Consider the following 27,733-nt stretch of genomic DNA (forward strand, 5'->3'; position numbering starts at 1 on the left):
ATAGTAATAGTATGTATAATATATGATGTACTGTAATGTATAGTATAATGTATATAATGTGTGTGTAATGGATATAAAGTGTAATATAATGTGTGTATACCAGTGTATTATATGTGTGTATAATATATGTATAATATATGTGTGTATAATGTGAGGTATAAAATACGATGTATCAACTACTGTAATACATAATATAGTATAATGTAATGCGTATATAATGTGTATATTCAATGTGTACATAATGCGTATATAATGCGTATAGGATGTAGTATAATAGACAGTATATAATAATATCTAACGGTTGTATAGAGTATAACATAATGTATAATATACAGTATACAGAGTGTATCAGTTATACACAATAAGTATATAGTATACATATACATAGAACTATCTATACAGTATTCATATTATGTGTTTACTGTACTTTAATAGACTGTATAAGAAATGTAATGTATAAGTATAATGGATAATGTGATGTAATATATAATGTATAATATATAATGTATAATATATAATGTACTTATGTGTATAAGTACTCAGTATAGTTTATGTAGTAGAATATACTTGTATATTAAAACTATACTGAGTATTTATACAATATGTATTATATGTATAATATGTATAATATGTATAACATATATTATAAGTATATTATGTATAATATATTATATGTATAACATGTACTATATGTATAACATGTATTATATGTATAATATACTATATACTACCACAAGAAATTATTAACTGGTACATCTCCAAACTCTTCACCACTATCATCATCTTCCTCCTCCTCCTCCTCCTCTCCCTCTCCTTCATCTTCCCAATCATCATCTGCTTGAACATATATATTAATAATATTCCCATCCCCTCGTGAATCATAGATATTTCTCGATACAAATGAATTAAGTCCATGATTTAACCAAAGCTTATTAAGCGTTAAATATCTTTGCTTATTTAAACTAGCATTACCTGAAGTATTGGCCTTTTTAACTTCTCCATGACTGGTTAAATATGGTCCTGATATATCTACATTAATTCTATTAGGTCCACTATGAGTTATAATTCTTAATACATTTAATCGAGGTATAAAAAATGGCCCCGTATGAACTGAACATTCACTAAGATGTTGAGCACCTCTTGAACTTTTAACTCGTGTTCCACATACTAAACATACCATTTTATCATAACCTCCTTTAATTGAATAATTATTTGAATCAATTACACATGCATTATAATCTTTGGTCATAGGAATTAATTGTACAACTCCCGGATATTCAAGAGTAAGAATTCCTTCTTCATAATATTTAGGAATCTTAGCATTACATACAATATCATATACTTGAGATTCAAATTCAAATCGTTCATCACCATTCTCTTGAGCAATTCCAATAATTAATTCACTTAAACTTGGTAATCCAAGGACTTTAGTTAATGCATCTGAACATGCTGGTCTTTTTTGAGCCATTATATCAAATTCCAAATCTTGAAATCTATCTAATGATTCAAAAGTATTTTCACTAACATGTTTAGCAGTAATTATATCTTCAAGTATAACCAATTGTCTTAATAAAGGTAATACAAGTCTTTCAATTGTGAAATAATACTTTCTCACTATAGGATCACTAGATGAAATTATAACCGTAGGCATTTCATATACTGAATAAGTAATTAAATGAGCAAGTGCCTTAAGAGTATCTTCATTAATTGGACTATCTTCTTCATCCACTAATATATCAATCAAATCAGGTTTAAATCTACTTCTATCAAATAATGAATAAATACAAATGGTTAATAATTTGGTAATTCCAAGTCGACATAAAGTAACAAGTGATTCATCAGTTTGAAAGAATAACAGAACCACTTCATTAAATACTCCATCCAATAAATTATCTGAACTCCAAAATGAATTAATTTCAAAATCCAATCCATAATTTGTATTTAATAATATGGGAGAACTTCTACATTCAAACATTACTGCTCGACATTGAATTAATGATCGAAGTAATATCTTGGTGGGATTAGATATTTGAGTTAAGAAATTAGAATAACTCACAGTTCCACTGATTCTAGTAGAGATTTCACTCATTCTAATAATATCTCCAATCATTACTGAAACATTTTGAAGACTATTAAAGTATTTCTCATTATTATTAATCCCCACTAAATACTTTCGAACAGTAGGAAGATATGATAAATCATCCAGTAAAATTCTAGCGAATTTTCGGAAATCTGTATCATTTGAAGTTATATAATCTTCATGAATAGTGGCTTCAATTAATTTCCGACATTTAGAATTGGATGAAGATCGAAGAATTTGATTATATTTAACTTTTTTAGTATCTCTAAAGATTTCTTCAAGCGATAATCCTCCTCCATCATTAGGAGGTATAAATGATGGTAAGAATTTTTCATGAAGATTATGACACAAGGGACAAGCAAATAATCTTAAATTTTGTGAAGATCTTATATAACATGAATAATGCATTCCATGACCACAAGTAGTTAAGACATTGGCTCGGAAAGATACATTATTAAATTGTGAAGGTTCTTGTTGATAATTATATCCTTGACCATAAATAGTCAGTATATCCAATTGACAATTAGGAGGTTGCCAAAGTTCAAGAGATTTTGCCAACCCTTGAGTTGTATCAGGAACTTTCCAAAGTGTAGCAGTTTCTGCTGAAGTATATAAGATTCCAAATGGATCTTTAGTATTTTCAATTTCTCCACATAATACACAAGTTCTAAATGATACATTTGAAGAATTCTCAAGATGAGTATGTTCAAGTTGACTCGTTTCATCATGAGTTTCTGATGGATTTTGTTGAAGAAATTTACTTCGTTTCTTAGCGAATTTCTTCATAATTTTGGCTTTACGATCTTCGGCAATTCTCTTTTTCTTATCAATTTCTGTTTCTTGAGTTTTCTTTCGTTTATAAGTCTTTATATATTCTTCTCCAAAGCAATCAATTAAATTCTCCATAATTCGAGAATCTTTACTAATGAATTGATCCACTAAATAATCCGCTTTCAGAACCACATATTTCGACATCGTCAGTTCAACTATAGTTAATAATAAATCAGTTATGGGGATAGTTATAAAATGGTCATTTAAATAATTATTCCCATATAATAATTCATCATCTTTAATTACCGCATGAACTAAATGAAGTAGTTGTGGTAAATAAGTTTCATCGGATGAATCAATAGATAATTGTAAATATTTATAAATCAATTTTGCAAAATCTTTAGTCTTGGTAAAATTAGCTATAGATTTATTAATAAATGATTCATCACTAGGGGAAATTCGAGGCATTAATACTACTGAATCTTCGGGGATTTTATTGATTTTAGCCACATTCTTTATAAGAGTTTCTGAAACTTGTTGGAATTTATTAGAATCCAATAAAAGACTTAGAGGATCCAATTGTTCAAATTGTGAAGCCTTTAATCGATATAATCCTGTATCGACTAATCCTGAAGGTTCTTGATAATCAGCTACTTCCTTTAAGATAGTATCATATTGAGGTAATGAATTGATTTCATCACCTACTCGTTTACGTAAATTAGAATAAGATCGAGGCTCATCACATAATGCATAACTTATAGCCAATTTGGCCTTTTGCACAAGTCTTTCTTCAGTAGATGATTTAACAAACGACAGTCTATCAGTAATTAAATTATAAAAGAATATAATCATCTTTTCCGAAATAGAATTGAATCGATCTTCATATCCTGTTTTATCATGAGCCTCAATGCCTTCAAACCAATTATTTAATTCCCATCTATGAAGGAAGAAATGGAATACTGCTGTTGGATCATTATAGATAGCATTAACTTGACATAAATAAAAGTCTCGCAAATAGGTATGTTCCAGTAATATAGGATCGAAATATAATGAAGCTTGACGAGATGCCGAAATCCCATTTCTTATCCAAAATCCAATTTTAATTTGAAATCCTAATACGATACTGGTAAGAGAAAGATCACAAATTTGTGGTAATTGAGTAGTGAATTTATCCATTTGTAAATCAGTTATACCTCTAAATTGTAACATATATGACAATAATGAATTTATAGGATTAACAAACGCTACTGAATCCTTACTAACTTTAAATTCAATAAGTCCCTTATCATTATAACTGACCGGTCTTAAATATAAACATTCAATAATCAATTGTAATGCCAGTTGAACTAAGGAAATATCATAATTATATAGGGCAATAGATCGAACAATTTCAAGGATTTGTCGAGAGAATTCTAAATGAATGGTAAAATCATAACTCTCAGTTTCTACATGTTCTCCATACTTTCTTATCATTGGCCAATACCCTTGAAAGTATCGTAAAAGCATTAATATCATACTTAAATTATGAGGATTTAAGATATTGACAATCAGATCTCCAGCAAAACTTTTATCAGTTAATTTCTTTATGGTCCATATGCCAAACATTATAGCTTTCTTTATAGCTAAAGCATCCTTATAGGGCATTCTTAATCCATGATAATCAATATTAATATAATTAGGATATACTGTATCTATATTCCATTCAATTGAATAACTTTCAATTAGACTAACTAATGGACCTAAGACATTTCCTAATTGATCATTAGCATATACTTGTCCTACACATGTTGGACAAGTTAAGATTTGTACGGCTATTTCATGTAAAGAATTTAAATCTTCTTCACGATCAGCTATAGCTAATATAGGTAATAAAGAGGGAAAGATTTCCATTAATTGATAGGCAAATATAGCCTTTTTATCTAAATCTGATACTATAGGTTGTAAGAATAATGACGGTAATTTCTTTCTAGTTTGTTTAGCAAGTCTTATTTCAAATAATAATAAATATTGAAGACGAGATTGATGAATCTTATTCAATTCTGATTTATGAGTTAATCCAATTCGAAATGGTTTAGTGATATCTTGAGGTTCAAAAGTCGATTTAACTTGACAATATCCTAAATTGGGGAATTCATTATCCATAAGAAATCCATTTTGAAACGCTTCAATTTCAAAATTAGGTCCACAATTATTAAACATATAACTGGGCCATGGTTTAGCCAATTTATAATCGGGTTCTAATAATAATTCGGCAATTATAGATTTACATAATTCACTAAAATTTGAATTGGTTGATTGTATAATATCTAATAACCATTGAATTATAAATTCAACCATAATATCTCGAGTATAATCTCTTGATCTTATAATACTGGCCACTAAACCTCCTTGTTCAACTTTCTCCTTAATTTTAATTAATCGACTAAGATTTTTAGATTGTTCAATTATACATCTACCATTAGCATCAATAGTATGAGTTAAATCTTCTAATTGTTTATCAGTTCCACCAATTCCACTTTCAATTGAACTTTTAGCTTCGGGTGCATTATGACGTTCATCATTCCAAAGAATTAAATACCAATCTTCATCATAATGACTATCAATTATTCCCCCATAATTTTCTCTTGGTAAATTTGAAAATTCACTTATATCTTGACGATTTAATTCAATATGATTATTATCAATTCGACTATGAATACATGGTAATGTATGAATGGCAAAATTAGTTACATCTAGTATATAATCGAGGGCAATTCGAATAGTCGATAATAGTGAATCTTCTAAACCATTAATATCGATTTCTTGATTATTAGTATTACTACTACTACTACTACTACTATGACACTTACAATTTAATGACTTAAATGCTTCAATATCTCCACAATCACAGATACCGGATTTACCATCGGATAAATACATAGTCACATCATGATTTATATGATCATCTTTATTAAAACAATAAACACATAATACACATGTATCATCATAACCACATTGTTCACATCTATAACTTGGTTCACCTTTCTTCATTCTTCTTGCACATGCTTTACCTCGAGGATGACTATAAGTATCACTATTCTCTTTAGTTGAATAGAAGGGCTTTTCAATGACTCGAGCATTCTTTATAGGATCATTATAATCTTTCATTTGACTTACCTCATCGGCATTAATGGTGGGGAATAAGTCCTTTAAATACTTCCCTTCATTAGTTGCCGCATAGTATAGGGCTCGATAAAGGCGGAATTTGAGTTCTTTCGGCTTGACTCCTCCACCACTGGTCAGAAGTTGAATTAAGAATTGTTTAAGCCGATCTTCATTCATTTTATGGTATAAATCAGGAAATTCTATGTGGTTATTGCCGAACCTGATTTCTAATATCGGCTATATATTTCGGTGGTTGGGTAGGCTCGTGCATGTGACTCAGGTCATGTGATGCATATATATATTAGAGATATATCACTACTTAATTAAGTCACATAAAACTCAGTACGAGTAGGTGTCAAACCTCAGTTCTACAGTAACTTATATAAGTCACTCACACTGAGTCACTACAGACATATAATCACTATAAATCATATCCTGATTAGAGTTGTATGTGACTCATAGTCGTTACCATATAATATTTCTATTTTCCTGCACACACTCCTCAATCACCACTAAATTTTTTTAAATCTTTCATCGAAGCAGAGTACATACTACAACGATTCAGACCATTCCGTACTAACATACAAATCGTAATATTAAGGTAACGATGAGTAGTGGAGATTTAAGTCCGGAGGAACAATACCGGTGGATTACCAAAGACTTACCAGAAGTCTTAAATGCCCAAATCATTAAGGATGTATTAGAGAAAGAACAAAGACATTTGAAAATTTATTGGGGAACAGCTCCAACTGGTAGACCACATTGTGGATATTTTGTTCCAATGATTAAATTAGCTCATTTCTTAAAGGCAGGAGCTGAAGTGATTGTACTTTTGGCCGATTTACATGCATTTTTAGATAATATGAAGGCTCCATTAGAAGTTGTTCAACATCGAGCAAAATATTATGAATTTATTGTTAAAGCTATTTTAAAATCTATAAATGTTCCAATTAATAAATTAAAATTTGTTGTGGGATCATCTTATCAATTAACTCCTGAATATACTTTAGATATTTTTAAACTTGCTAATAAAGTATCTCAAAATGATGCTAAAAGAGCTGGAGCAGATGTTGTTAAACAAGTTGCAAATCCTTTATTATCAGGATTAATTTATCCATTAATGCAAGCACTTGATGAACAACATTTAGGAGTTGATGCACAATTTGGTGGAATTGATCAAAGAAAAATTTTTGTATTAGCTGAAGAAAATTTACCAGGTATTGGTTATAAAAAGAGAGCTCATTTAATGAATCATATGATTCCTGGTTTAGGTCAAGGTGGTAAAATGAGTGCATCTGATCCAAATTCTAAAATTGATATTATTGAAGAACCAAAAAATATTAGAAAGAAAGTTAATAGTGCTTATTGTGCTCCAGGTGATATTAAAGATAATGGATTAATTGCATTTGTTGAACATGTAATTCAACCAATTCAAGAATTATTGGCCGATAAAGAAGGAGTATTTAAATTTGATATTAATAGACCTGAGAAATATGGTGGTCCAATTACTTATACTTCAGTTGAAGAATTAAAGGAAGATTTTGCTAGTGAAAAATTATCTCCTGTAGATCTTAAATCTGGTGTAGCTGATAGAATTGTCGAATTATTAGCTCCAATTAAAGCTGAATTTGATGCAACTCCTGAATTCCAAGCTGCTGAAAAGAGTGGATACCCAGTTGCAACTCCAAAGGAAGAAAAAAAGGTTAAAAAGGTTAAGAATAAAGGTTCAAAATATCCTGGTGCTGGTAAGGAATCTACTCCAGAACCTGTATCTGAAGTTGCTGATAAGTTAGAAGCTACTAAATTAGAATAGATTATAGAGTCCTGTATATCTACTATTCGATAATGTACATCCGTTATATAATACAAGTAATACTATAAAGTTCTGTGCTGCCATATGTCTTGTCTTTTGTCTCTCACTGTTTTGTCTATTTTGTCGTTATGTCTCGCTTACATAAGCAGCACAAGAACCAATCAACTGGTCGTGAAAATGAATGAAAAATGCGTAAGAAAAAATTGATAGCCTATAGAGCTCATAGTTAATAACACTAACTGTATTATACATTGTACATCCGATAATGGTATGTGAAAGTTGTTTGGTAGATGCTGTGGTAGTGTAGTTTGATGTGGTAAGTGTGGAATTTGTTGGGAGGAATTACCGTACATAACCACTGAGATCATATGGGTAGTTAATACTAGTTAATACCAGTTAATACTCCTAGTTATTACTAGTTAATGACTATAAGCTACTGGTAATTAATGACTATTAGCTACTGATAGTTTCTAGTTATAGTTATATTAACTACACTAACTACACTACTTATACAGTATCTACCTCTATTCATTACATGGAATTAAGTACTAACATATCTAGGCTTCCTTAATCACTCAATTATTCCAAAGAAACTCCATCTACGTAGCCACTATTTTCGCTGGTGCCTTTGCATTTGAAGGATTCTTCGATGCCGGTGTAACTGCTTGGTTTGAACATCACAACAGAGGTAAATTATGGAAAGATATCAAGGGTAATTATCTCGAAGGTGGTGACGAAGATGACGAATAGATGACTTTAATTAGTAGTCACTATTCTCCGCAAACTATCATACTTCATTTCATTCGACTATAGTTATTTATACAGCATTATATACTTAATTTACAGTATCAATAGTAACACAGTGTTGTAGATAGTAAATAACCTATAGACTGTTAATAAGTTATCGATCTTCTCTAACTGATAATTATAGCTACTATTATTATTATTATAGTGAAATCCACGTGACCTTCTCATCACTACAAAATTTTAAACTACTACTAGTAATTAGTCACTAGCCACTAATCACTAGACACTAACCCACTAAACTACTTACCACTAGTCAATAACCACTAGTCAATAATAACAACATGGCAGTAATTAACCAACCCAACAGTCAGATCAGATTGACTAACGTTTCGTTAGTCAGAATGAAAAAAGGTAAGAAGAGATTCGAAATAGCGTGTTACCAAAATAAAGTTCAAGACTGGAGACTGAAAGTTGAAAAGGATCTTGATGAAGTATTACAAATTCCTCAAGTATTTCAAAATGTATCTAAGGGACAAGTAGCCAATAATGATGATTTAAAGGAATCATTTGGTACTACTAATCAAGAACAAATTATTTTAGAAATTTTAAATAAGGGAGAAATTCAATTAAATGAAAAGGAAAGATCAGCTAATTTACAACAAAAACAGAATGAATTTTTAACTATTATTTCAACTAAATGTATAAATCCAAAATCAAAGAAAAGATATCCACCATCGATGATTCAAAAGGCATTGAATGAAATTAAATTTCATTTAAATCCAACAAAACCAGCTAAATTACAAGCTTTAGATGCAATTAAATTACTTGTAGAGAAACAAATTATTCCAATTGCTAGAGCACAAATGAAGATTAAAATTGTATTAATAAGAAAATTACATCCTAAAGTATTTAATGATGAAATTATTCAATATATAGATCATATAGAAGATGAAGATAAGACTGATAAAACTTTTCAATGTGTGGGGATAATAGATCCAATTAATTATAGAAAATTAGTTAGTATAATTGAAGAAGGTGAAGGTAAAAAAGTGGCTAAAGGTGAAGGTAGTATTGAAGTACTTGATATGGCAGCCATTAAGGAGACATAAATGATATAGAACCATTTTAAGTAAAATATAATTAATATATAACTAATATATAATATAACTAATATATTAATCAATGTATTAACTATGATATATTTTGGAGTCGTGTATATATCAGTATCCATCCCACTCTCACAAAAATTTTTCAGATTTCACTATCATTATCACTAACAAAACAGTCCTCACTATTACACTTACACCCATTAACACCCCACTAATGAGTATTGTATTACCATCTGGTTCAGCTGAACCATTCACTGCCACCGCTAAGTATACAGCCCCTGTTCGTCGTCCTGTCGAACCGGTTGGTCGTTTCTTTTTAGCTCATGCTTCAAGAACTTTAAGAGGACATACTTGGTCAGAATTTGAAAAGTTAGAAGCCGAAAAGAATGTTAAGAAAGTCGAAGAAGATGAAGATCTTGATCTTGGAGATGAAGAACAATCTGCTGAATTATTAGAACATGATCCAAGAGAATGGAAAACTGCTGATCTTTATGCTGTATTAGGATTATCTCATTTAAGATTTAGAGCTACTGAAGATCAAATTAGAAGAGCTCATAGAAAACAAGTTTTAAAACATCATCCTGATAAAAAATCTGCTAGTGGAGGTTTAGATCAAGATGGATTTTTTAAAATTATTCAAAAGGCTTTTGAAGTCATGTTAGATTCAACTAAAAGACAACAATATGATTCTGTTGATGAAGGTGCTAATGTATTACCTCCAGCTCCAAAATCTAAATATGATTTCTTTGAAGCTTGGGGTCCAGTATTTGCAAGTGAAGCAAGATTTTCTAAAAAGCAACCAGTACCTCAATTAGGTAATTTAGAAACTTCTAAAGAAGAAGTTGATGCCTTTTATGGATTTTGGGGTAAATTTGATTCTTGGAGAACTTTTGAATTTAAAGATGAAGATGTTCCTGATGATACTGCTAATAGAGATCATAAACGTTATATTGAACGTAAAAATATTGCCTCTAGAAAGAAGTTAAAACAAGAAGATAATAAAAGATTAATTGATTTAGTTGAAAGAGCTCATGCTGAAGATCCAAGAATTAAATTATTTAAAGAAGCTGCTAAGAAGGAAAAGGAACAAAAGAAATGGGAAAAGGAAGCTGGTTCAAGAAAAGCTGCTGAAGAAGCTGCTGCTAAGAAAGCTGCTGAAGAAGAAGCTGCTAAAAAGGCTGCTGAAGAAGCTGCTGTTGCAAAGGCAGGATCTAAAAAGGCTAAAGAAGCTGCTAAAGCTGCTAAAAAGAAACAAAAGAGAAGTATTAGAGGTGCTCCAAAGGATGTTGAATATTTTGGTGATGCATCTAATGCCACACAAATTGATGGTGATATAGAAATTTTAATTGAAAAATTAGATGATGTTCAATTAGCTGATGTTGCTACTAAAGTTACTGGTACTGATGCTTCTACTGTTAAATCTGCTATTAATTCAGTAGTTTCTGATTTAATTGCTGGTGGAAAGCTTGATGGATCTATTTTGAAATACTTTGGTAAATAAATAAATATGTAAGTAACTAACTAACTAAACTTTATTAATATTACTAATTGTCATCTTCTATTTCATTTAAATTCACATGATGTAATGCTTCTCCCTTCATATGATAATGAGCCTTTCTCATTTCTTCAAATTTCTTATGTCTCTCTTCAGCTGTAAGTGGTGGAGCCTCATCTTCTTCTTCTTCATCTTCATCATTTTCATCGTCTTCTTCATTTTTTATAACTTCTCCTCCATGAAGTGATTCTATTTTAGGCTTTTCTGTTAAATTATCAAATTCACTTTCTCCCAATTCAAAATCAGGAATATCTTTGGTTTGAGTATCTTCATCATCATCTCTATAATATTCTCCACTAGGATTAAATCCTCCTTCATAGGGAGTCTTTGGTTCATCAATCTTCATAGTAGATGATTTCTCTTGTTCAGTCTTATATAAATTCAATTCATCCCATTTAAGATGTTCATGAAGTTCTGGTTCTGATTCATGATCACTACTACCTCCACTATGATCATGTTTCTTCTTTTCTGCTATTTTAGCTCTTATTTTATCTCCTTCTGATGAATATTCAGCCGAGAGTTTAGCATTAAGTTGAGTATTTCTTATAACTTCTTGTCTATCTAATTGTTCAGCCAATACATGGTCCGATTCGGAGACTTCTTTTTTGTTTCTTAATATTCCTCGAGGGGCGTCAGACATTGTATTAGTATATATATATAATTATAGTGGTTGTGGGTAGAGTTGTGTTTAGTGTGGGGAGGGTATTATAAGGCAGGGTTCATTTAGCAGAAGGTTTTGTAGCAAGTGTCAGGGTGAGGTCATATAATAATCATATAGTGCGTCACCTGATTGTGCATCACATGTGCTGTCACATGCTTTGTCACATGCTCTGTCACATGGTCTTTTCCGCATTTCCAAATGGTTTAGCAGAAAAAAACAGTTACCGTCACTCACGATCTGATCAATTCCATTACTCAACCAAACTAGTACATTATATAGTGTACATTGTGAGCCACCTGACTCAGCTGGAGATTATTGTGATCCACTAGTACAATATCATTACATCACCGAATACTTTAAGAATTGGTGATTCAATTTAACATTAAGTCTAATAAGTTCCACCCTATATCACCTCGGATATAACACCCTGTACCACCGACCTAGTCATCCACCCACTAGTTAATTATTAATAATCCATATATAAAAAAAACCCAAAAGTTATACAATACAATAAAAATGGGACAAACGTTCAGTTTTGCTAATATATTTAGTAAATTATGGGGTACAACAAGAGAAATCAGAATACTTATATTGGGATTAGATGGTGCTGGTAAAACAACTGTATTATATCGTTTACAACTTGGAGAAGTTGTAACTACTAAACCAACTATTGGATTTAATGTTGAAACTTTAAAATATAAAAATTTAACTTTAAATATATGGGATTTAGGTGGTCAAACATCTATAAGACCATATTGGAGATGTTATTATAGTAATACTGCTGCTATAATATTTGTGGTTGATTCAACTGATAAAGATCGTATTGATATTGCATGTAAAGAATTACATACTATGTTAAAGGAAGAAGAATTACAAGACAGTGCATTATTAGTATTTGCTAATAAACAAGATCAAGCTGGAGCCATGACTGCTGCTGAAGTATCTCAAGCTCTTAATTTAACTGATCTTAAAGATAGAAGTTGGAGTATTGTAGCTTCAAGTGCTATTAAAGGTGAAGGATTAACTGAAGGATTAGATTGGTTAATGGATGTCATAAAAGATGAACAATTATAATTAATTAGTATTATAATTCTATCCATTGCATGTTACATTACTACTATATTTATATACTATTTAACTCAAAATTAATATTCATAGAATTAACTTTCTCGTTCTTTAACCCTCTCTAAAATAGTTTTAATCATTTCATTCCCAATTGCATTAGCTTCAGAAAACATTGGTTGAAAGAATCGTTGAGTTCTTTCAAATTCTTGTTGATATAATTGAAAATTCCCAAACCCAATTATACTAGCCCAATTTCTAGCAGCAATTGTAAATTCTAAATCATCTTCTCTAAATGATACATCATCAACTGCAACTTCAATACATTCATCAAGTAATCCTGGTGTACAAAATAAATATTCAGTAACTCCTAAAAAGATTCTAAATAATGGAGTTGAACAAATTATATGATCATAAGGTACAATCCCTAAATTAAACCAACTATCAACTATAGCTAATAATGATAAATGAGAATTAGGTTGTCTACCACCAGGTGGAACTTTACTTAAACTATATTTTTGTAATATATCATCATCTAATAATAAATCATGATCTTCTTGAATATGATGAAATACAAAACTTTTAGCTTTAGTTAATCTATCTTTTAATTCACTCTTCTTTCCTTCAATCATTAAACGAAATAATTCTGTAGTTGATTTAGAATATTGTAATACTTGATCATGAGCAGATGGATTTGTTATTGAAAGTCCAGCATAAACATGCCATTTATTAGAATAAATTCTTAATGAAATATTAATTTTAGCATTTTCAATTCCTCCAATCCATTTAGGAGTTTCCCAAGGATATTGATTATTAGATTTCCATGCAACCCCCATAGAAAGAAATGCAGCATGAGTTACAGCTTGAGTATCGGCAGTAATCTTATCATGTTGTTTAGCTGAAAGATAAACATGTTTAGAATTTAAACATGATACTAAACATTCAACAAATTTAAAACTTTCATTTGATGCTCGATGTTGAATTAATACTAATGGTTGACCTGTAGTACTTACTTTAGGTCCATGTAATGAATGAACTGAAATTATTTCAATATCTTGAGGTAATATAGATTCAAATGCAGCTATTTCTGGTTCTTTACATGATGTTTGTCCTCCAACTATAGCACCAAATTTTGTTGATGGACCATATAATGATACTATTTTTGCAATATTTTCAGCTTCTACACTATAAATAATATAATCAGATATCCGAGATACAAAATGACCATTTTTTAATACTTGAAACTTTTCATTACTAAATTTTTCACTAGTACTACTAAATATATCTTCTCTATCACATCCTACTACTTTCCAACCTGCTTCACTAAATCTTCGAGCATAAAGTAATCCCATATCACCGAGTCCAATAATCCCAATGGTCTTTGTGGACTTCCATTGTGTCTCCTGTTCCTCTGTAAACTTAGCCATTATCATTAATTACTAATCTACTGACTAGTTTATTTGTTCTCTCTATAAGTACTAATATAACCAGTTTGAGTCAGAGCCGAGTCATATTTTTTTTTCAGCCCGAATCTGAAAATTTCCCACTTAAGCTTAGGTCCGGTCCGAAGATAAAGTAGTAGAAGAAGATAAATTGTCGTAGTACCAATCATAATGAGTAGTCAGGCATTTAGTGCTCCTGGTAAGGCATTGTTGGCCGGAGGATATTTGGTATTAGATCCTCAGTATAAGTCGTATGTGACTGCATTATCGTCTCGTATGCATGCTGTACTTCATTCAACTGTATCTACTAATGTCGAAATAAGACGAGTTAAAGTTTCATCACCTCAATTTAAGGAGGGTGAATGGGTATATAATATTAAGGGAAACGATTATTATCAATCTGGAGCTATTAATGAAATCAATGAAAGACGTAATCCCTTCTTAGAGGCTACTATCTCCACAGTACTAACTTATATACAACCAAAAGATAATTTTGATATTGATATAACTATTTATTCTGATTCAGCATATCATTCTCAAGATGGTACGACTGTTTCAAAGTCAAATAATGGTCAAAAGAAATTCTTGTATCATACAAAACCTATAATGGAAGTTCCTAAAACAGGAATGGGTTCATCAGCTGGATTGGTAACGGTTGTTACTACAGCACTTTTAGCTTATTTTAATAATATTAAGGATATTGATGAATCAACCAAGAATATCATTCATAATTGTTCTCAAATTGCTCATTGTTATGCTCAAAAGAAGATAGGTTCAGGGTTCGATGTAGCAGCGGCAGTGTTTGGATCTATTATATATAAAAGATTTCAACCATCACTTATTGAGAATATCTTAAGTAATAAAGCAAGTAATGAAGAAGTTCAACAATTGGTTAATTCTTCTTGGGATTTTGTTCATGATCAATGTGCATTACCACCTCATATAAGATTATTAATGGGTGATATTGAAGGTGGATCAGAAACTCCAAAATTAGTGTCTAAAGTTTTACAATGGAAGAAAGATAAACCTGATGAAAGTGATCCATTATATAAAGCATTAGATACTGCCAATCAAAAATTAATTGGAGTGTTATCTGATTTACATAATTTATATAAACAAGATCCTGTCTCATATACTAGTCATATTGATAGTGAAGTTACTACGGAATTGTCGCAAACAATTCTCGACATAAGACATAATTTACAGAAATTGACAAAACTTTCCGGTGCTGAAATTGAACCAGAAACCCAAACTAAATTACTTGACAATTGTCGTAACTTACAAGGAAGTTTTGGAGGTGTAGTTCCTGGAGCTGGAGGGTATGATGCTATATGTTTATTAGTAAAGGATGATAGTGTAAATACCATTGTTAGAAGTACTGCGACAAACCCCAGATTCCAAAACGTGACTTGGCTAAACTTACATGAGGAAGCTCAAGGTGTAAGAACAGAAAATGTTGTTGACTATGATGGATTAAAGTAAATAAAAATTAAATAATGTATATAAAATTTTTATACTTAGACAAAATATTTTGGTTAGCATACCTCTTAGATATCACTAATTAATACTTATATGGTAAGTACAGCCTCTAAACTGTTTCTAATTAAAATTATAAACCCGATCGATTAATCCCGTTGCGGATCATCCAAAAAATAAGTCAAGAAATACGAGGCTGTTAAAAAATTTGAATCACGAATTTTCGAAAGGCTGAACTTTAATAAATTACTACTTCACTTGATAGTCAAAGTCATATATATGGGGTCCAATTGATTCAACAGATTAAATTTTACTAAACTACCCTATTTTTTTTATTTTGAATCTAAACTATAGTCTATCAAATAATAATTAATAATTAATAATTAAGTATGCATGGTGTACCACATTCAATTACTCCTCCTTACCCCACACAAGAACTAGAGCCAACTTCTTCAAGAGACACAGATGGGATATGGTCAGCTCATTTGAGGAATGACCCCAGTGTGGCAGATTTCAATCTGGATTTGGACTTACATTTGGATTTGAATGGTGTGGTTCTGGATGAACCTGAGCATATGGGCTATGTGGGGCAAGAACTGATAGACCAACAATCTATAGATCCGATATCCAATGATAACAAGTTAACTGCTCTTACTAGTGCAGAAGTTAAAAGCAAACATAAACTTGTTGTGAGTGCTCGTATATTTATGGCAACATCAGTAATATCAGCCTTACTCATAATATTATTTGAAAGTTATTTATTTGCTATTGTTAACATTCATAAGAATGAATTTTCTGTAGGAACTGATAGTAGATATAGTTATGTCAAGTACACTGAAATATCTATTTATCTTGCTTTGTTTGTCTTTGCAGCATTCTATCAAGTACTTTTGACTTATGTTGGACTAAGAACAAAGAATATCTTATTATTACTGATGTTATTGATATTCTATGCGTGTATGTTGGTTTATACAGGGATTCAATATCTGGAAATATCAGTGACTATTCAACAAGTCTTAACTGGAAGTTATAAAACAGCTACAAAAGCCACTAATTTAGCTACTATTGGAGTTCTTGGAGCTACTTTAATTATTCAGTTAGCATTACTATTATTCAGATTAAGAAAAAGATTAGATTTTGCTAGATATTATAAAATTGGAGCTAATGATCGAATTAGAAAGATGTATAACGTGTTTCAAATCCATAGATCACTTATTATCTTTGATTTCTTCTTCTTTGTGGGGTTCACAATTCAATATTTGGTGATTATGGTCAATAATAGAACAAATTATCAATTTATTCTTACAATTTGCATGATCCCAGTGGGGATCTTTATTTTATTTTTAAGTGATTTTGCAACCACTAGAGAAGTTCGGATTTTAACTATATTTACTGCTATTTGTTTAGTAGGTGGTTCTACATACATATTGTACAAATTAGTATTATTATACACTAAGTATAGTACAGCTTATAATGCATATGTGGCACCTGGACAATATTTCCCAGGTCGTACATCATTAACGGTTTTTGGGATTTTAACGTTAATATTACTATTTGCTACTGTGGTTTTAGAAGGTTTTTCATTTCGCAACTATGGCAAAGGATTATTACCCAAGGTTAGTACTTATTATAGGTATTTACCAGGTTATAATCAAGGAGCTAAAGATACCCATAAAAATGAAAAGAAATTAAGAAGCAGTGATGAAAAGGCAACTAATGATAATGGTTCTGATGAGGTATATATGGATAGTCATTCAGATGATGATGACGTTTCGATTAATTAGAAATGTATTAGACAGTAACAATACGTATAATGATAAATAATACTAATGAGTAATTATGACAATGTAATATAATTAAACCGTTACGCGTCATAGGTCATATGACCAGAATGCATAACCGAAGGATACCTAAATTTAACTTTTAAGTATTAGCCATAAAAAATTGGATAGGTAAGGTGCAATCTCCGATACTGCAAAATAAGTATATGATCATTCATTCCATCCGGCTCCGTAAGCGCATACACCCAAACGCATACGTCAAGGATAACACAAACGCATACCTGCACACAATATATCATCCATCCTACTAAGTGCATATTTCTAAGTTTCGCACCATCAGCTATATTCCCTTACGTGGCCCCCTTTTTCCAGAATCAGAGCACCATCAGGCCATGACCTTACACAAAACCTCTCAAGCTTATGTCCAAGCAGAAAATAATATCGAAGTCGGATGATAGAGTGCCTATAACTGCAAGGTAGTACACATTGTTAATGGGAGGGGGGTGTGATGGCAATTGTGGAAAGAGTAGGAATTGAAATTTTTATGTTAGTAGAAACAATTAGCGTACGGTGCTAATTAACGTGCATACATCATCTCAGGCATTTTTAATATTCGCTGGCTGAAAAAGTGGTAGTTAGATCCAATATTATACTACCTTAATTCTCAATTGCATTTGCATTCACCTGTCGTGCTCTCATACCACTTGATGGCTAATTATTTTATGTTTACATTTCTTACTAGTAATTTTTAGTCTTGCTTTACTCTTTAGTATATAAATATAACCATCCCTCTGAAATTTTTCAAAACTCGATTGATTTATAATTTTAATTTTTATTATTCTTTTCTTGTTTTATATTATCATTATTAAACAAAGTCAAGTCAATTCAATTCACATACTTCATTCAATTACTGTTTGAAGTTATAAAATATATATAGAGTGAAAACTAATTGCTACAACCCCCTTAGTTTCCCCCCTATCCGCATACTAAAAAAAAAGTACAATACTGAAAAAGTACAAAACTCAAAAACTATTATCAAAGTCATAAAAATTACATAATGGCTGAAATCACTTTAGGTAGATATCTTTTTGAAAGATTACATCAATTAGAAGTTAACACAATTTTCGGTGTTCCAGGTGATTTTAATTTATCACTTTTGGATAAGATCTATGAAGTTGAAGATGCTCATGGAAAAAACTCTCTTAAATGGGCTGGTAATGCTAATGAATTAAATGCTGCTTATGCTGCAGATGGTTATTCCAGAGTTAAAGGTTTAGGTTGTATAGTTACAACTTTTGGTGTTGGTGAATTATCAGCTCTTAATGGTATTGCTGGTTCTTATGCTGAACATGTTGGTGTTTTACATGTTGTTGGTGTTCCATCAATTAGTTCTCAAGCTAAACAATTATTATTACATCATACTTTAGGTAATGGTGATTTTACTGTTTTCCATAGAATGTCAAATAATATCAGTCAAACTACTGCTTTTATTTCTGATATTAATTCTGCTCCTGCTGAAATTGATAGATGTATTAGAACTGCTTATATCAGACAAAGACCAGTTTATTTAGGTTTACCAGCTAATTTAGTTGATTTACTTGTTCCAGCCTCATTATTAAATACTCCAATTGATTTATCTTTACAACCAAATGATCCAGATGCTCAAGAAGAAGTTATTGAAACTGTTTTGGAATTAATTCATAAAGCTGAAAATCCAGTTATTTTGGTTGATGCTTGTGCTTCAAGACATGGATGTAAAGAAGAAGTTCGTAAATTAGTAGAAACAACTCAATTCCCAGTTTTCACTACTCCAATGGGTAAAGGTGTTGTTGATGAAGGCGGAGTTGATGGTGAATTATTAGAAAATGATCCAAATTTGATTTCAAAAGTTGCAGCTAGATTAGTTTCTGGTAAGAGTGTTTCTTCAAGATTCGGTGGTGTTTATGTTGGTACTTTATCTAAACCAGAAGTTAAAGAATTTGTTGAAAATGCTGATTTAATTTTATCGGTTGGTGCTATATTGTCCGATTTCAATACTGGTTCTTTCTCTTATTCATACAAAACCAAAAATATTGTTGAATTCCATTCTGATCATACTAAGATTAGACAAGCTACTTTCCCAGGTGTTCAAATGAAAGAAGCTTTACAAAATTTGAATTCAAGAGTTGCACCAGCTGCTGCTCATTATAAAGTTAAACCAGTTCCAAAGATTAAATTAGCTAATACTCCAGCTACTGGAAATGTTAAATTAACTCAAGAATGGTTATGGACTAAAGTTTCTTCATGGTTTAGAGAAGGTGATATCATTATTACTGAAACTGGTACATCAGCTTTTGGTATTGTTCAATCTAGATTCCCAAATAACACTATTGGTATTTCTCAAGTTTTATGGGGTTCCATTGGTTTCTCTGTTGGTGCCACTTTAGGTGCAGTAATGGCAGCTCAAGAAATTGATCCAAATAAGAGAGTTATTTTATTTGTTGGTGATGGTTCTTTACAATTAACAGTTCAAGAAATTTCTACAATGATTAGATGGAATACTACTCCATATCTTTTCGTTTTAAATAATGATGGTTATACTATTGAAAGATTGATTCATGGTGAAACTGCCACATATAATGATATTCAACCATGGGAAAACTTAGCTTTATTACCAACTTTTAAAGCTACTCATTATGATGCCATTAGAGTTGCAACTGTTGGTGAAGCTGAAGATTTATTTAAGAATAAAGAATTTGGTAAGAACTCCAAGATTAGATTAATTGAAGTCATGTTACCAAAAATGGATGCTCCACAAAATTTGGTTAAACAAGCTCAAATTACTGCTGCAACCAATGAACAACAATAGTTTATTTCATCATCATGACCCATTACGTTTATAAAATAAAAAAGTTGCTAATTTGTTAATTTGCTTCTTTTTCGTGTTTGTCGTTGCTTTCTTTATTTATGCTTCTCCATATCATATATACTTTTATCATATAATGTTCTTTACGAATAATACATAGTTTTAATGTCTAATTGTTTGCGACAATTTTTGTATTGGACCGCGTGTCCCAATGAGGTAAGTCCGGCACCAATCTCGGAGATCTCGTTGATGTCCGATTGTTCCCGTCCATTCTCTCAATTATTTCATACTCATTATGATAGAATGCTTAGTGACGGAATGACTACTAACCTGATTGGTGATATTGTGACTCATTCAACAGCTTGGTTAAATCCAATAAATTAAATTGTAACAATTCTATACTATTCCATGGATTTATCGGTTCGGACACTACTCCGGCCACAATTGACAATTGTTCTATTATGTAATATTTACGCAGACCCCAAAACGTCAAAATTATTTAAGGGGACGAATATCCGATATAGTTGATTAATTCAATTTTTTACTATCTAGTCCAGATATCAATTAACTGACTAATATTATATATACTCGAAAAAATGGCTTCTAATCCTCCAGGTGCTTGTTGTATTCAAGGTTCCTTCCATGAAGGTGATGCTAAAGGTGATCATAAAACTATCTTTGGTTTTGATACTTATCAAACTGGTGAAAAAAATGGTAATGATAGAATTATTGTTATTATTACCGATATTTATGGTCATAAATTTAATAATGTTCTTTTAATTGCTGATGAATTAGCTAGACAAAAGTATCATGTTTTAATTCCTGATATTTTAAATGGTGATCCAGTTCCTGCTACTCATGGTGATTTGAGTGAATGGTTAGGTAAACATGGACCTGAAGTTACTAAACCATTGGTTGATTCATACTTAGCTTCAGTTAAAAAGGAATATTCTCCTAAATTTTTTGGAGCAATTGGTTACTGTTTTGGTGCTAAATATGTTATTCAAAATTTAGCTGCTGGTGGTCCACTTGATGCCGGTGCTGCTGCTCATCCATCTTTTGTAACTATTGATGAAGTTTCTGCTATTAAGAAACCAATCATTATTTCTGCTGCTGAGGTTGATCCTATCTTTACTGTGGAATTAAGACATGAATCTGAAAAGGAATTAACTAAGATTGGTGCTAGATATCAAATCGATTTATTCTCTGGTGTTTCCCATGGTTTCGCTGTTAGAGGTGATATTAAAGATCCAGTTGTTAAGTATGCCAAAGAAAAGGCATTAGCTGACCAAGTTTCTTTCTTCTCTCAATACTAATATATACAGACTATATATACTATTGACTTTTATAGTACAATTTACAATTGATTATACATTTTCAATCTTTTATCAAAGAACGAGTTCTCTAAATACTCAACGATGAAATTATACTATATTTTATATTAAGACTCTATTCAAAAACTCGTCCCTACGGCCAGGTGTCATGGTCATCTATAAATACCTATATATCCATTATACACAACTATGGGTCTAATCTTTGGGGCCCACCATTTTACTTTCTGAGAATTCTTGATTATTAGCTGCTGGTATAGGTAGCCGTTCCAATAATCGGATAATATTATCGCTGAATCGATTAATACTATGATTCAATTTTTGAAGTTCTTCAACTATATTATTATTCATATTCTGTATTGCCTGTTCTAATCTCAGGAACCGAAGGTCCTGGTCTCTAAGGATAATATGCACTCCCTGAGTCAATCGCTCATTGAATTCCTGAATTAGATCTCTTTGAACATGAGCTGGAGTTCGAGTACGAGTACGAGTACGAGCACGAACACAAGCTGTAGTACGAGTAGGAGCACGAATATGAGCTGGAGTACGAGTAAGAGCACGAACACCAGCAGGAGTACGAGTAGAAGCACGAGCACGAGTACGACTACGAGTAGGAGTACGAACACGGGTACGAACACGAACACGAGCAGGAGCAGGAGCATGAACACGAGCAGGAGGAGCTGGTAAACCTCTATCTTCGGCCCCTCCTCTCTCAACCATTTCTACTTCACCTCTAACCTCACCTCTATCTTCAGGATTGCCTTCATTTTTAACTTCGTCCTCAGTTAAATCTATAATCATTGTTGAAATGGTATGTAAGTAATAACGGATCTCACTGGTCTATCAAATCTTCCTTTAGAATTAGTAGTGTAACTTTGGTGAGCAGATGTTGCATGAAGGCGCATTTTTTTACAGCCATTTCTGTGCAGCCTACATTTTCATACCAAAGAACAAGTACTCTAGTGATAGACTTCAATGATGAATTAAATTATATAATATTATATATTAAGACCTCTACCTCCATGCACCATAGTAATCTATAAACACATATGGGTCTAATCTTTGTGACCCACCACTTTACTTTCTGAGCATTCTTGATTATCAGCTGCTGAACCGAATATATATCCGAGCGTGATCTAAAGTCAGGTGCTTTGAAATCAAAAATTACTCTACTAGGAAAAAAATTGCTATGCTGAAACAATTATTGAACGAACTTGCACGACCTGATTTAGTTCCTGTCAGAGAGTCTAAAGTTCGCGTGTCAAGTTTTACCCCAAGAACGAAGAGGCTTCAATGATCAGTGCCGAAAGCGAAGGACATTAAGTATAATTGATCTCATCTATAAGTTTGTGGAAATATTTTGTTGAATAACTAAATCCAAACATATCAAAATAGTTATTGATTTCCATAATTGTATATAATATATATATATCAATTATTTTCATCTTGCATTTACTAAATTGAAAAATGTCTTACCGAGGACCTAATCAATTCAACAATCAATTTAACAATCGTAACCCACCAATAAATGGCGGAGTTCCTCCTCCAAACAATATAGGACCCGTATCGGCATCTAAATCACCATTAGATCAATTTGAAGCTTTTACTAAGAAAGTTGAAGATTTAATAGATGAACATTTTAAATCTTTGAAACCTTATGTTCCAGCTATAGGTAGAGCTTTCCTTGTTGCTACATTTTTTGAAGATTCTTTAAGAATTATAACTCAATGGGCTGAACAAGTGTATTATTTACATAATTATAGAAAGATGTGGAGATGGCTTACCGTAGTATTTTTATTTTTGAATATTGTTACTATGATTACAGCTTCTACTTTATTAGTGTTAAGAAAACAACAAACTATTTCTACTAGTGCATTAATTGCAGTTATTGCATTCCAAGGTATTGCTTACGGTTTAATATTCGATGGTCAATTTATTTTAAGAAATTTATCAGTAGTTGGAGGTTTAATTCTTGCATTTTCTGATAGTATTGTTAGAGATAAAAGAAGATTAAATATGCCAGGTTTACCAATGATTAACAACCATGACAATAAAAAGTATTTTCTTTTAGCTGGTAGATTACTTTTGATTTTCTTATTCTTGGGTTTTGTTTTCTCATCTGAATGGTCAATCATTAGACTTTTCGTTATTTTAATTGGTTTGATTTCTTGTGGATCAATCATTGTTGGATATAAAACTAAATTTGCTGCATTTATTTTAACTGTTCTTTTATTTACTTATAATGTCTTTGCTAATCAATTCTGGAAATATGGTCCTCATGATTCGACCCGTGATTTCTTAAAGTACGAATTCTTTCAAACTTTATCCATTGTTGGTGGTTTATTAATCATTGTCAATGCTGGAGCTGGTGAATTTTCTATTGATGAAAAGAAGAAGATTTATTAAACTCTTTCAGACTCTTCATAAGGTATTGTAACAATTCATTGGCTCCTATACCTTTTGTATCATTTACTTAACTAAACACAATATACATATTCCTACATAGGATTTAAGACTTTGTATGTGATCCCCTTAACACTCTTAAAAATGCTGTGGAAACCCATCCACAAGTTCAAAATCCTCTATTTTGAATAGACGACGACTCTTATAGCCAAACAGTAACCCACTTTAGATATAAGATTTTTCAGTTAGAATTTAGTAGTAATTCAAATAGAAAACCAGTTGCGTCACTTCACACAGTTTTTTTATAATTTTTGCGCAGCCCAGAACATTTGTCTTCGTAGTAAGATGAACATTAGAGACGAAGTAACCACTGTACACAATGAGTAAAGAAGAAGTAAGTGGATGTCCTGTAGATCATACAACAAGGGAAGCATGGATACAACGTAGTTCAGGTAAAAATATTCCTGTAGATCATCCAAAAATTGAAAATATAGTAGAAGGAGAACAAGCTAAATGTCCAGTAGATCATTCAGCTAGAGAAGCTTGGGTTAGTAAAGTATCAGTATCAGCATCAGCATCCAATATTCCAGAAGCTATTGAAGTTGATAAATCATGTTCATCGGATAAATTAATTAATACATTTGAAGATACAACTACCACCAATATAAATCTTCCTACTGAAAGAGATATAAGTTCTATACCTAGAACATCTTCAAATTCTAACTGGATATATCCATCTCAAAAGCAATTTTATGAGGCCATGAAACGGAAAAACTGGAATCCAACAGCTGATGATATGAAAACAGTTGTACCGATTCATAATGCTGTTAATGAAAGAGCGTGGTATCATATTTTACAATGGGAACAACCATTAAATGAAAAAACTGTGAAAGAATGTGGTGGAGTAACCTTAACAAGTTTTAAAGGAGATCTGAAGAAGTTAACTCCTAGAGCTTGGTTTAACTCAACCTTTTTAGGTTATGAGAAACCATTTGATAGACATGATTGGACAATAAGCAGATGCGGAACAGACGTTCAATACGTTATTGACTTTTATGGAGGTGCTGGACAAGGTACTGGAGTATTTCTTGATGTTAGACCCAAAATAAATACATGGGAAGGGTTTAAATTAAGAATTTTCAGAGCATTAAATTGGAATTAACTAACTTCATTTGGTTTTAATACTTGTACATAGATTAAAATAGACATTAGCAATAAAAATTTGTTTAATTTATATTTAGATGATATGAATAATAAATATATACAGTTAAATAAGGATGCTCAAAATATACAAATAGTCAGTCATTTTAACTTGACTTAAACTAGGATTATTTCTAATATAATTTTTTCAGGTACGTTAATCACATCTTTTAGAATTAGATTATTTTTATAATCTTTTGAGTGTCTTATTGTCTACCCATTAAAGCTCCAGATTGTCCAAGCTTTTGCATATTATCACCAACTTGAACATTGGTTTCAAAGTATTTGGCAACACATCTATCTAAACAAAGAGCTTCTTGTTTAGTAATATCAGATTCATAATAAGATGCATTAATACATTTCTTATGACATTGATTTACTAATTGATTAAACATTCCAGTAACCATATCTAATTCTGCTTCAGCAGCTTGAAGCTTTTGTTGAGAAGAAACTTGAGGAGTACTACCACCTAAACCGAACATATTGGATCTAATGAAATAGTAAATTTATTATGTAATTGATGATGGCAATGTCTATAGCTTTTAATGAGAGCTGAAGAATATATTGACCGGTTGCGACCCTCTACAAAAAAAATTTCAAAATTTGCAGGTTGGTCTCCAGCTTATGTAAGCAATTTTTACAGATTAATGAATGTAATGTGAATAAGTTTAGAATAATCCTTAGAAAGCCAAAGCCAAAAACTTTGTGGGGAAGATGTCAAATATAACTTCTAAACATGTCAACAAATCCTCAAGAAGAAGTATATAAGGAGTTTCTAAATTATGACTGGGATTCATTTAGTGATTTTCAAGATGGGTTAAAACAAATCTTAGATAATTATCTCGATAATCTTAAAGAACAAGATGCTTCTATTACATCTATTCCAGCATTAGATAAACAGCAATTAATTGATCAAGCCAAATCATTTTTTTATTGTTCACATTCAGGAAATATATTGAATCTCGATGATTATCTTCAATGGAAATTACATAATGGGGATAAATATGATAAGAATAAAAAGATAACAGAACTAGATTCTGCTGAAGATGAATCACTACAGCAAAGTTCCAGTTCAAGTTCTGATCCACCATATTCATCAAATTATCAAGAATTAGTTGAATTAATTATTTCAGGAAAACCAGTACCAGGCATTAAACAGATACCAGATACAGTTCTTACCGAAGAAAGCTCTAAATCTCAAGCTAGTCAACGAGTCAAACCATGGGAAAAAGCTGCTAAAGAAGAAGCAAGTGTGAATTAGATTAGAAAATAATTTTATTAAAATATCTATCTATAAATAATCTATACTTTAATGCAAAAATCTCATGGCAGCTTCAAATGCTGCTAATGCAGCAGCATTAGCAGGGAATGATCTTAATATAGAAGGACCAAATCCTCTAGTAAATCCCTTTAACCCTCTTTCATTATATATGTACTTTACTGCATCCGACCATCTTTTAAATTTCTTTTCTGATCGTATAGGACTATCAGTCATGATAGTTTGTTTAACAACATCAGCTGGATAGGCAAATATCCAAAATACTGTAGCTGATAATCCTCCTGCCCAAAAGTTTATAGAAGGATTCGACATTTTTGTATTATTCTTGAACCACTCGGTAAATATTTCATATGAACCCCACCAGAATATAAAATTAGTTCTGAATATCATAGTTGATAATAATCCACTATAAATACCTCGTATTCCTGATACTTTATATAATTTTGCTGCTACATCCAATGGTCCCGTATAAATTCTTGATTTTGCATCATATTGTACTTGTAATCTAGCTTTAAACTGTTCTATAGGTGCTGCAACAAATGAAACTGTCAACCCACTACCTAAACCAGCTATTATATGACCTAATAATGGTAATTTCTTTTGGTCAGGAAATAATTGTTCATGAACTGTTCTTCGATAAACATGTAATGATCCTAACATGACTGAATCCATCAATACCCATCCCACCAATGGAGGTGTAAACCCCTTATAAAAACCCCTAAAACCTTCTCTCTTAAAAGTTTGAAATACACAATCCATAGGACCCTTGAATTGTCCCTTTGGAGATGTCTGTAACCTGACTTTAACTGTATCAAATGGATGTCCTACAGCATTCTTCGTTACTCCGGAAAACATACCGGCTATAAATCCAACATATCGGGGAGGAGCTGACTTATCATGATGCTCTTGTAGATCTAGGATATTATCCTCTTTATCAGTGACGGCATAAGACATTATAAGAGTCGTGGTTAGCTGAAATTAAAGGAAAGGTATGAATTAAAGAAATATCTGGAGTTCGAGTCATAGTGAAAAAT

At 31.5% G+C, this 27,733-nt stretch overlaps 18 protein-coding genes across 18 annotated transcripts; 12 read left to right on the forward strand and 6 right to left on the reverse strand. All coding sequences in view use genetic code 12, as the record gives it.

Annotated features, from left to right (window-relative positions):
• Positions 1-484: 484 nt before the first annotated feature.
• On the reverse strand, positions 485-6,226 carry UBR1 (E3 ubiquitin-protein ligase). The gene has a single exon (XM_064879842.1). It carries the CDS (start codon positions 6,170-6,172, stop codon positions 728-730), a length of 5,445 nt encoding a protein of 1,814 aa, XP_064737731.1. The 5' UTR covers positions 6,173-6,226; the 3' UTR covers positions 485-727.
• Positions 6,227-6,340: 114 nt separating this feature from the next.
• Positions 6,341-8,032, forward strand: TYS1 (tyrosine--tRNA ligase). Its single transcript, XM_064881941.1, has one exon. The coding sequence runs from the start codon at positions 6,603-6,605 to the stop codon at positions 7,806-7,808; it is 1,206 nt and encodes a 401-aa protein (XP_064737732.1). The 5' UTR covers positions 6,341-6,602; the 3' UTR covers positions 7,809-8,032.
• QCR9 (ubiquinol--cytochrome-c reductase subunit 9) lies at positions 8,033-8,673 on the forward strand. Its single transcript, XM_064881942.1, has 2 exons — positions 8,033-8,076; positions 8,370-8,673. Exons 1-2 carry the CDS (start codon positions 8,074-8,076, stop codon positions 8,556-8,558), a joined length of 192 nt encoding a protein of 63 aa, XP_064737733.1. The 5' UTR covers positions 8,033-8,073; the 3' UTR covers positions 8,559-8,673.
• A 223-nt stretch (positions 8,674-8,896) lies between these two features.
• RJT21DRAFT_86501 (guanine nucleotide exchange factor) lies at positions 8,897-9,664 on the forward strand (the record flags this gene model as incomplete). The annotated part of the gene is made up of 1 exon (XM_064885475.1): positions 8,897-9,664. The coding sequence occupies one exon, from the start codon at positions 8,897-8,899 to the stop codon at positions 9,662-9,664; it is 768 nt and encodes a 255-aa protein (XP_064737734.1).
• A 72-nt stretch (positions 9,665-9,736) lies between these two features.
• ZUO1 (zuotin) lies at positions 9,737-11,187 on the forward strand. The gene has a single exon (XM_064884458.1). The coding sequence runs from the start codon at positions 9,879-9,881 to the stop codon at positions 11,163-11,165; it is 1,287 nt and encodes a 428-aa protein (XP_064737735.1). The 5' UTR covers positions 9,737-9,878; the 3' UTR covers positions 11,166-11,187.
• RJT21DRAFT_40625 (uncharacterized protein) lies at positions 11,187-12,127 on the reverse strand. The gene has a single exon (XM_064884466.1). It carries the CDS (start codon positions 11,857-11,859, stop codon positions 11,209-11,211), a length of 651 nt encoding a protein of 216 aa, XP_064737736.1. The 5' UTR covers positions 11,860-12,127; the 3' UTR covers positions 11,187-11,208.
• Positions 12,128-12,997, forward strand: ARL1 (Arf family GTPase). Its single transcript, XM_064884465.1, has one exon. It carries the CDS (start codon positions 12,397-12,399, stop codon positions 12,952-12,954), a length of 558 nt encoding a protein of 185 aa, XP_064737737.1. The 5' UTR covers positions 12,128-12,396; the 3' UTR covers positions 12,955-12,997.
• TYR1 (prephenate dehydrogenase (NADP(+))) lies at positions 12,998-14,432 on the reverse strand. The gene has a single exon (XM_064884459.1). The coding sequence runs from the start codon at positions 14,373-14,375 to the stop codon at positions 13,041-13,043; it is 1,335 nt and encodes a 444-aa protein (XP_064737738.1). The 5' UTR covers positions 14,376-14,432; the 3' UTR covers positions 12,998-13,040.
• A 1-nt stretch (position 14,433) lies between these two features.
• On the forward strand, positions 14,434-16,058 carry ERG8 (phosphomevalonate kinase). Its single transcript, XM_064884460.1, has one exon. The coding sequence runs from the start codon at positions 14,556-14,558 to the stop codon at positions 15,864-15,866; it is 1,311 nt and encodes a 436-aa protein (XP_064737739.1). The 5' UTR covers positions 14,434-14,555; the 3' UTR covers positions 15,867-16,058.
• On the forward strand, positions 16,058-17,717 carry RJT21DRAFT_40621 (uncharacterized protein). Its single transcript, XM_064884464.1, has one exon. The coding sequence runs from the start codon at positions 16,250-16,252 to the stop codon at positions 17,642-17,644; it is 1,395 nt and encodes a 464-aa protein (XP_064737740.1). The 5' UTR covers positions 16,058-16,249; the 3' UTR covers positions 17,645-17,717.
• Positions 17,718-18,328: 611 nt separating this feature from the next.
• On the forward strand, positions 18,329-20,570 carry PDC12 (Pdc12p). The gene has a single exon (XM_064884467.1). It carries the CDS (start codon positions 18,699-18,701, stop codon positions 20,487-20,489), a length of 1,791 nt encoding a protein of 596 aa, XP_064737741.1. The 5' UTR covers positions 18,329-18,698; the 3' UTR covers positions 20,490-20,570.
• Positions 20,571-20,668: 98 nt separating this feature from the next.
• RJT21DRAFT_121041 (uncharacterized protein) lies at positions 20,669-21,867 on the forward strand. The gene has a single exon (XM_064881943.1). It carries the CDS (start codon positions 21,083-21,085, stop codon positions 21,800-21,802), a length of 720 nt encoding a protein of 239 aa, XP_064737742.1. The 5' UTR covers positions 20,669-21,082; the 3' UTR covers positions 21,803-21,867.
• An 8-nt stretch (positions 21,868-21,875) lies between these two features.
• Positions 21,876-22,984, reverse strand: RJT21DRAFT_121042 (uncharacterized protein). The gene has a single exon (XM_064881944.1). The coding sequence runs from the start codon at positions 22,616-22,618 to the stop codon at positions 22,016-22,018; it is 603 nt and encodes a 200-aa protein (XP_064737743.1). The 5' UTR covers positions 22,619-22,984; the 3' UTR covers positions 21,876-22,015.
• On the forward strand, positions 22,951-24,471 carry ERV29 (Erv29p). The gene has a single exon (XM_064884471.1). It carries the CDS (start codon positions 23,285-23,287, stop codon positions 24,221-24,223), a length of 939 nt encoding a protein of 312 aa, XP_064737744.1. The 5' UTR covers positions 22,951-23,284; the 3' UTR covers positions 24,224-24,471.
• On the forward strand, positions 24,412-25,504 carry CYT2 (cytochrome c1 heme lyase). The gene has a single exon (XM_064884461.1). The coding sequence runs from the start codon at positions 24,600-24,602 to the stop codon at positions 25,380-25,382; it is 783 nt and encodes a 260-aa protein (XP_064737745.1). The 5' UTR covers positions 24,412-24,599; the 3' UTR covers positions 25,383-25,504.
• On the reverse strand, positions 25,439-25,958 carry TIM10 (protein transporter). Its single transcript, XM_064881945.1, has one exon. It carries the CDS (start codon positions 25,900-25,902, stop codon positions 25,627-25,629), a length of 276 nt encoding a protein of 91 aa, XP_064737746.1. The 5' UTR covers positions 25,903-25,958; the 3' UTR covers positions 25,439-25,626.
• On the forward strand, positions 25,959-26,718 carry RJT21DRAFT_121045 (uncharacterized protein). Its single transcript, XM_064881946.1, has one exon. The coding sequence runs from the start codon at positions 26,157-26,159 to the stop codon at positions 26,679-26,681; it is 525 nt and encodes a 174-aa protein (XP_064737747.1). The 5' UTR covers positions 25,959-26,156; the 3' UTR covers positions 26,682-26,718.
• On the reverse strand, positions 26,706-27,716 carry RJT21DRAFT_40585 (uncharacterized protein). The gene has a single exon (XM_064884462.1). It carries the CDS (start codon positions 27,651-27,653, stop codon positions 26,730-26,732), a length of 924 nt encoding a protein of 307 aa, XP_064737748.1. The 5' UTR covers positions 27,654-27,716; the 3' UTR covers positions 26,706-26,729.
• Between the last annotated feature and the right edge of the window lie 17 nt (positions 27,717-27,733).

This window comes from Scheffersomyces amazonensis (genome assembly GCF_036850825.1).
Source record: "Scheffersomyces amazonensis strain UFMG-HMD-26.3 chromosome Unknown RJT21scaffold_4, whole genome shotgun sequence".
Classification (NCBI taxonomy): domain Eukaryota; kingdom Fungi; phylum Ascomycota; class Pichiomycetes; order Serinales; family Debaryomycetaceae; genus Scheffersomyces; species Scheffersomyces amazonensis.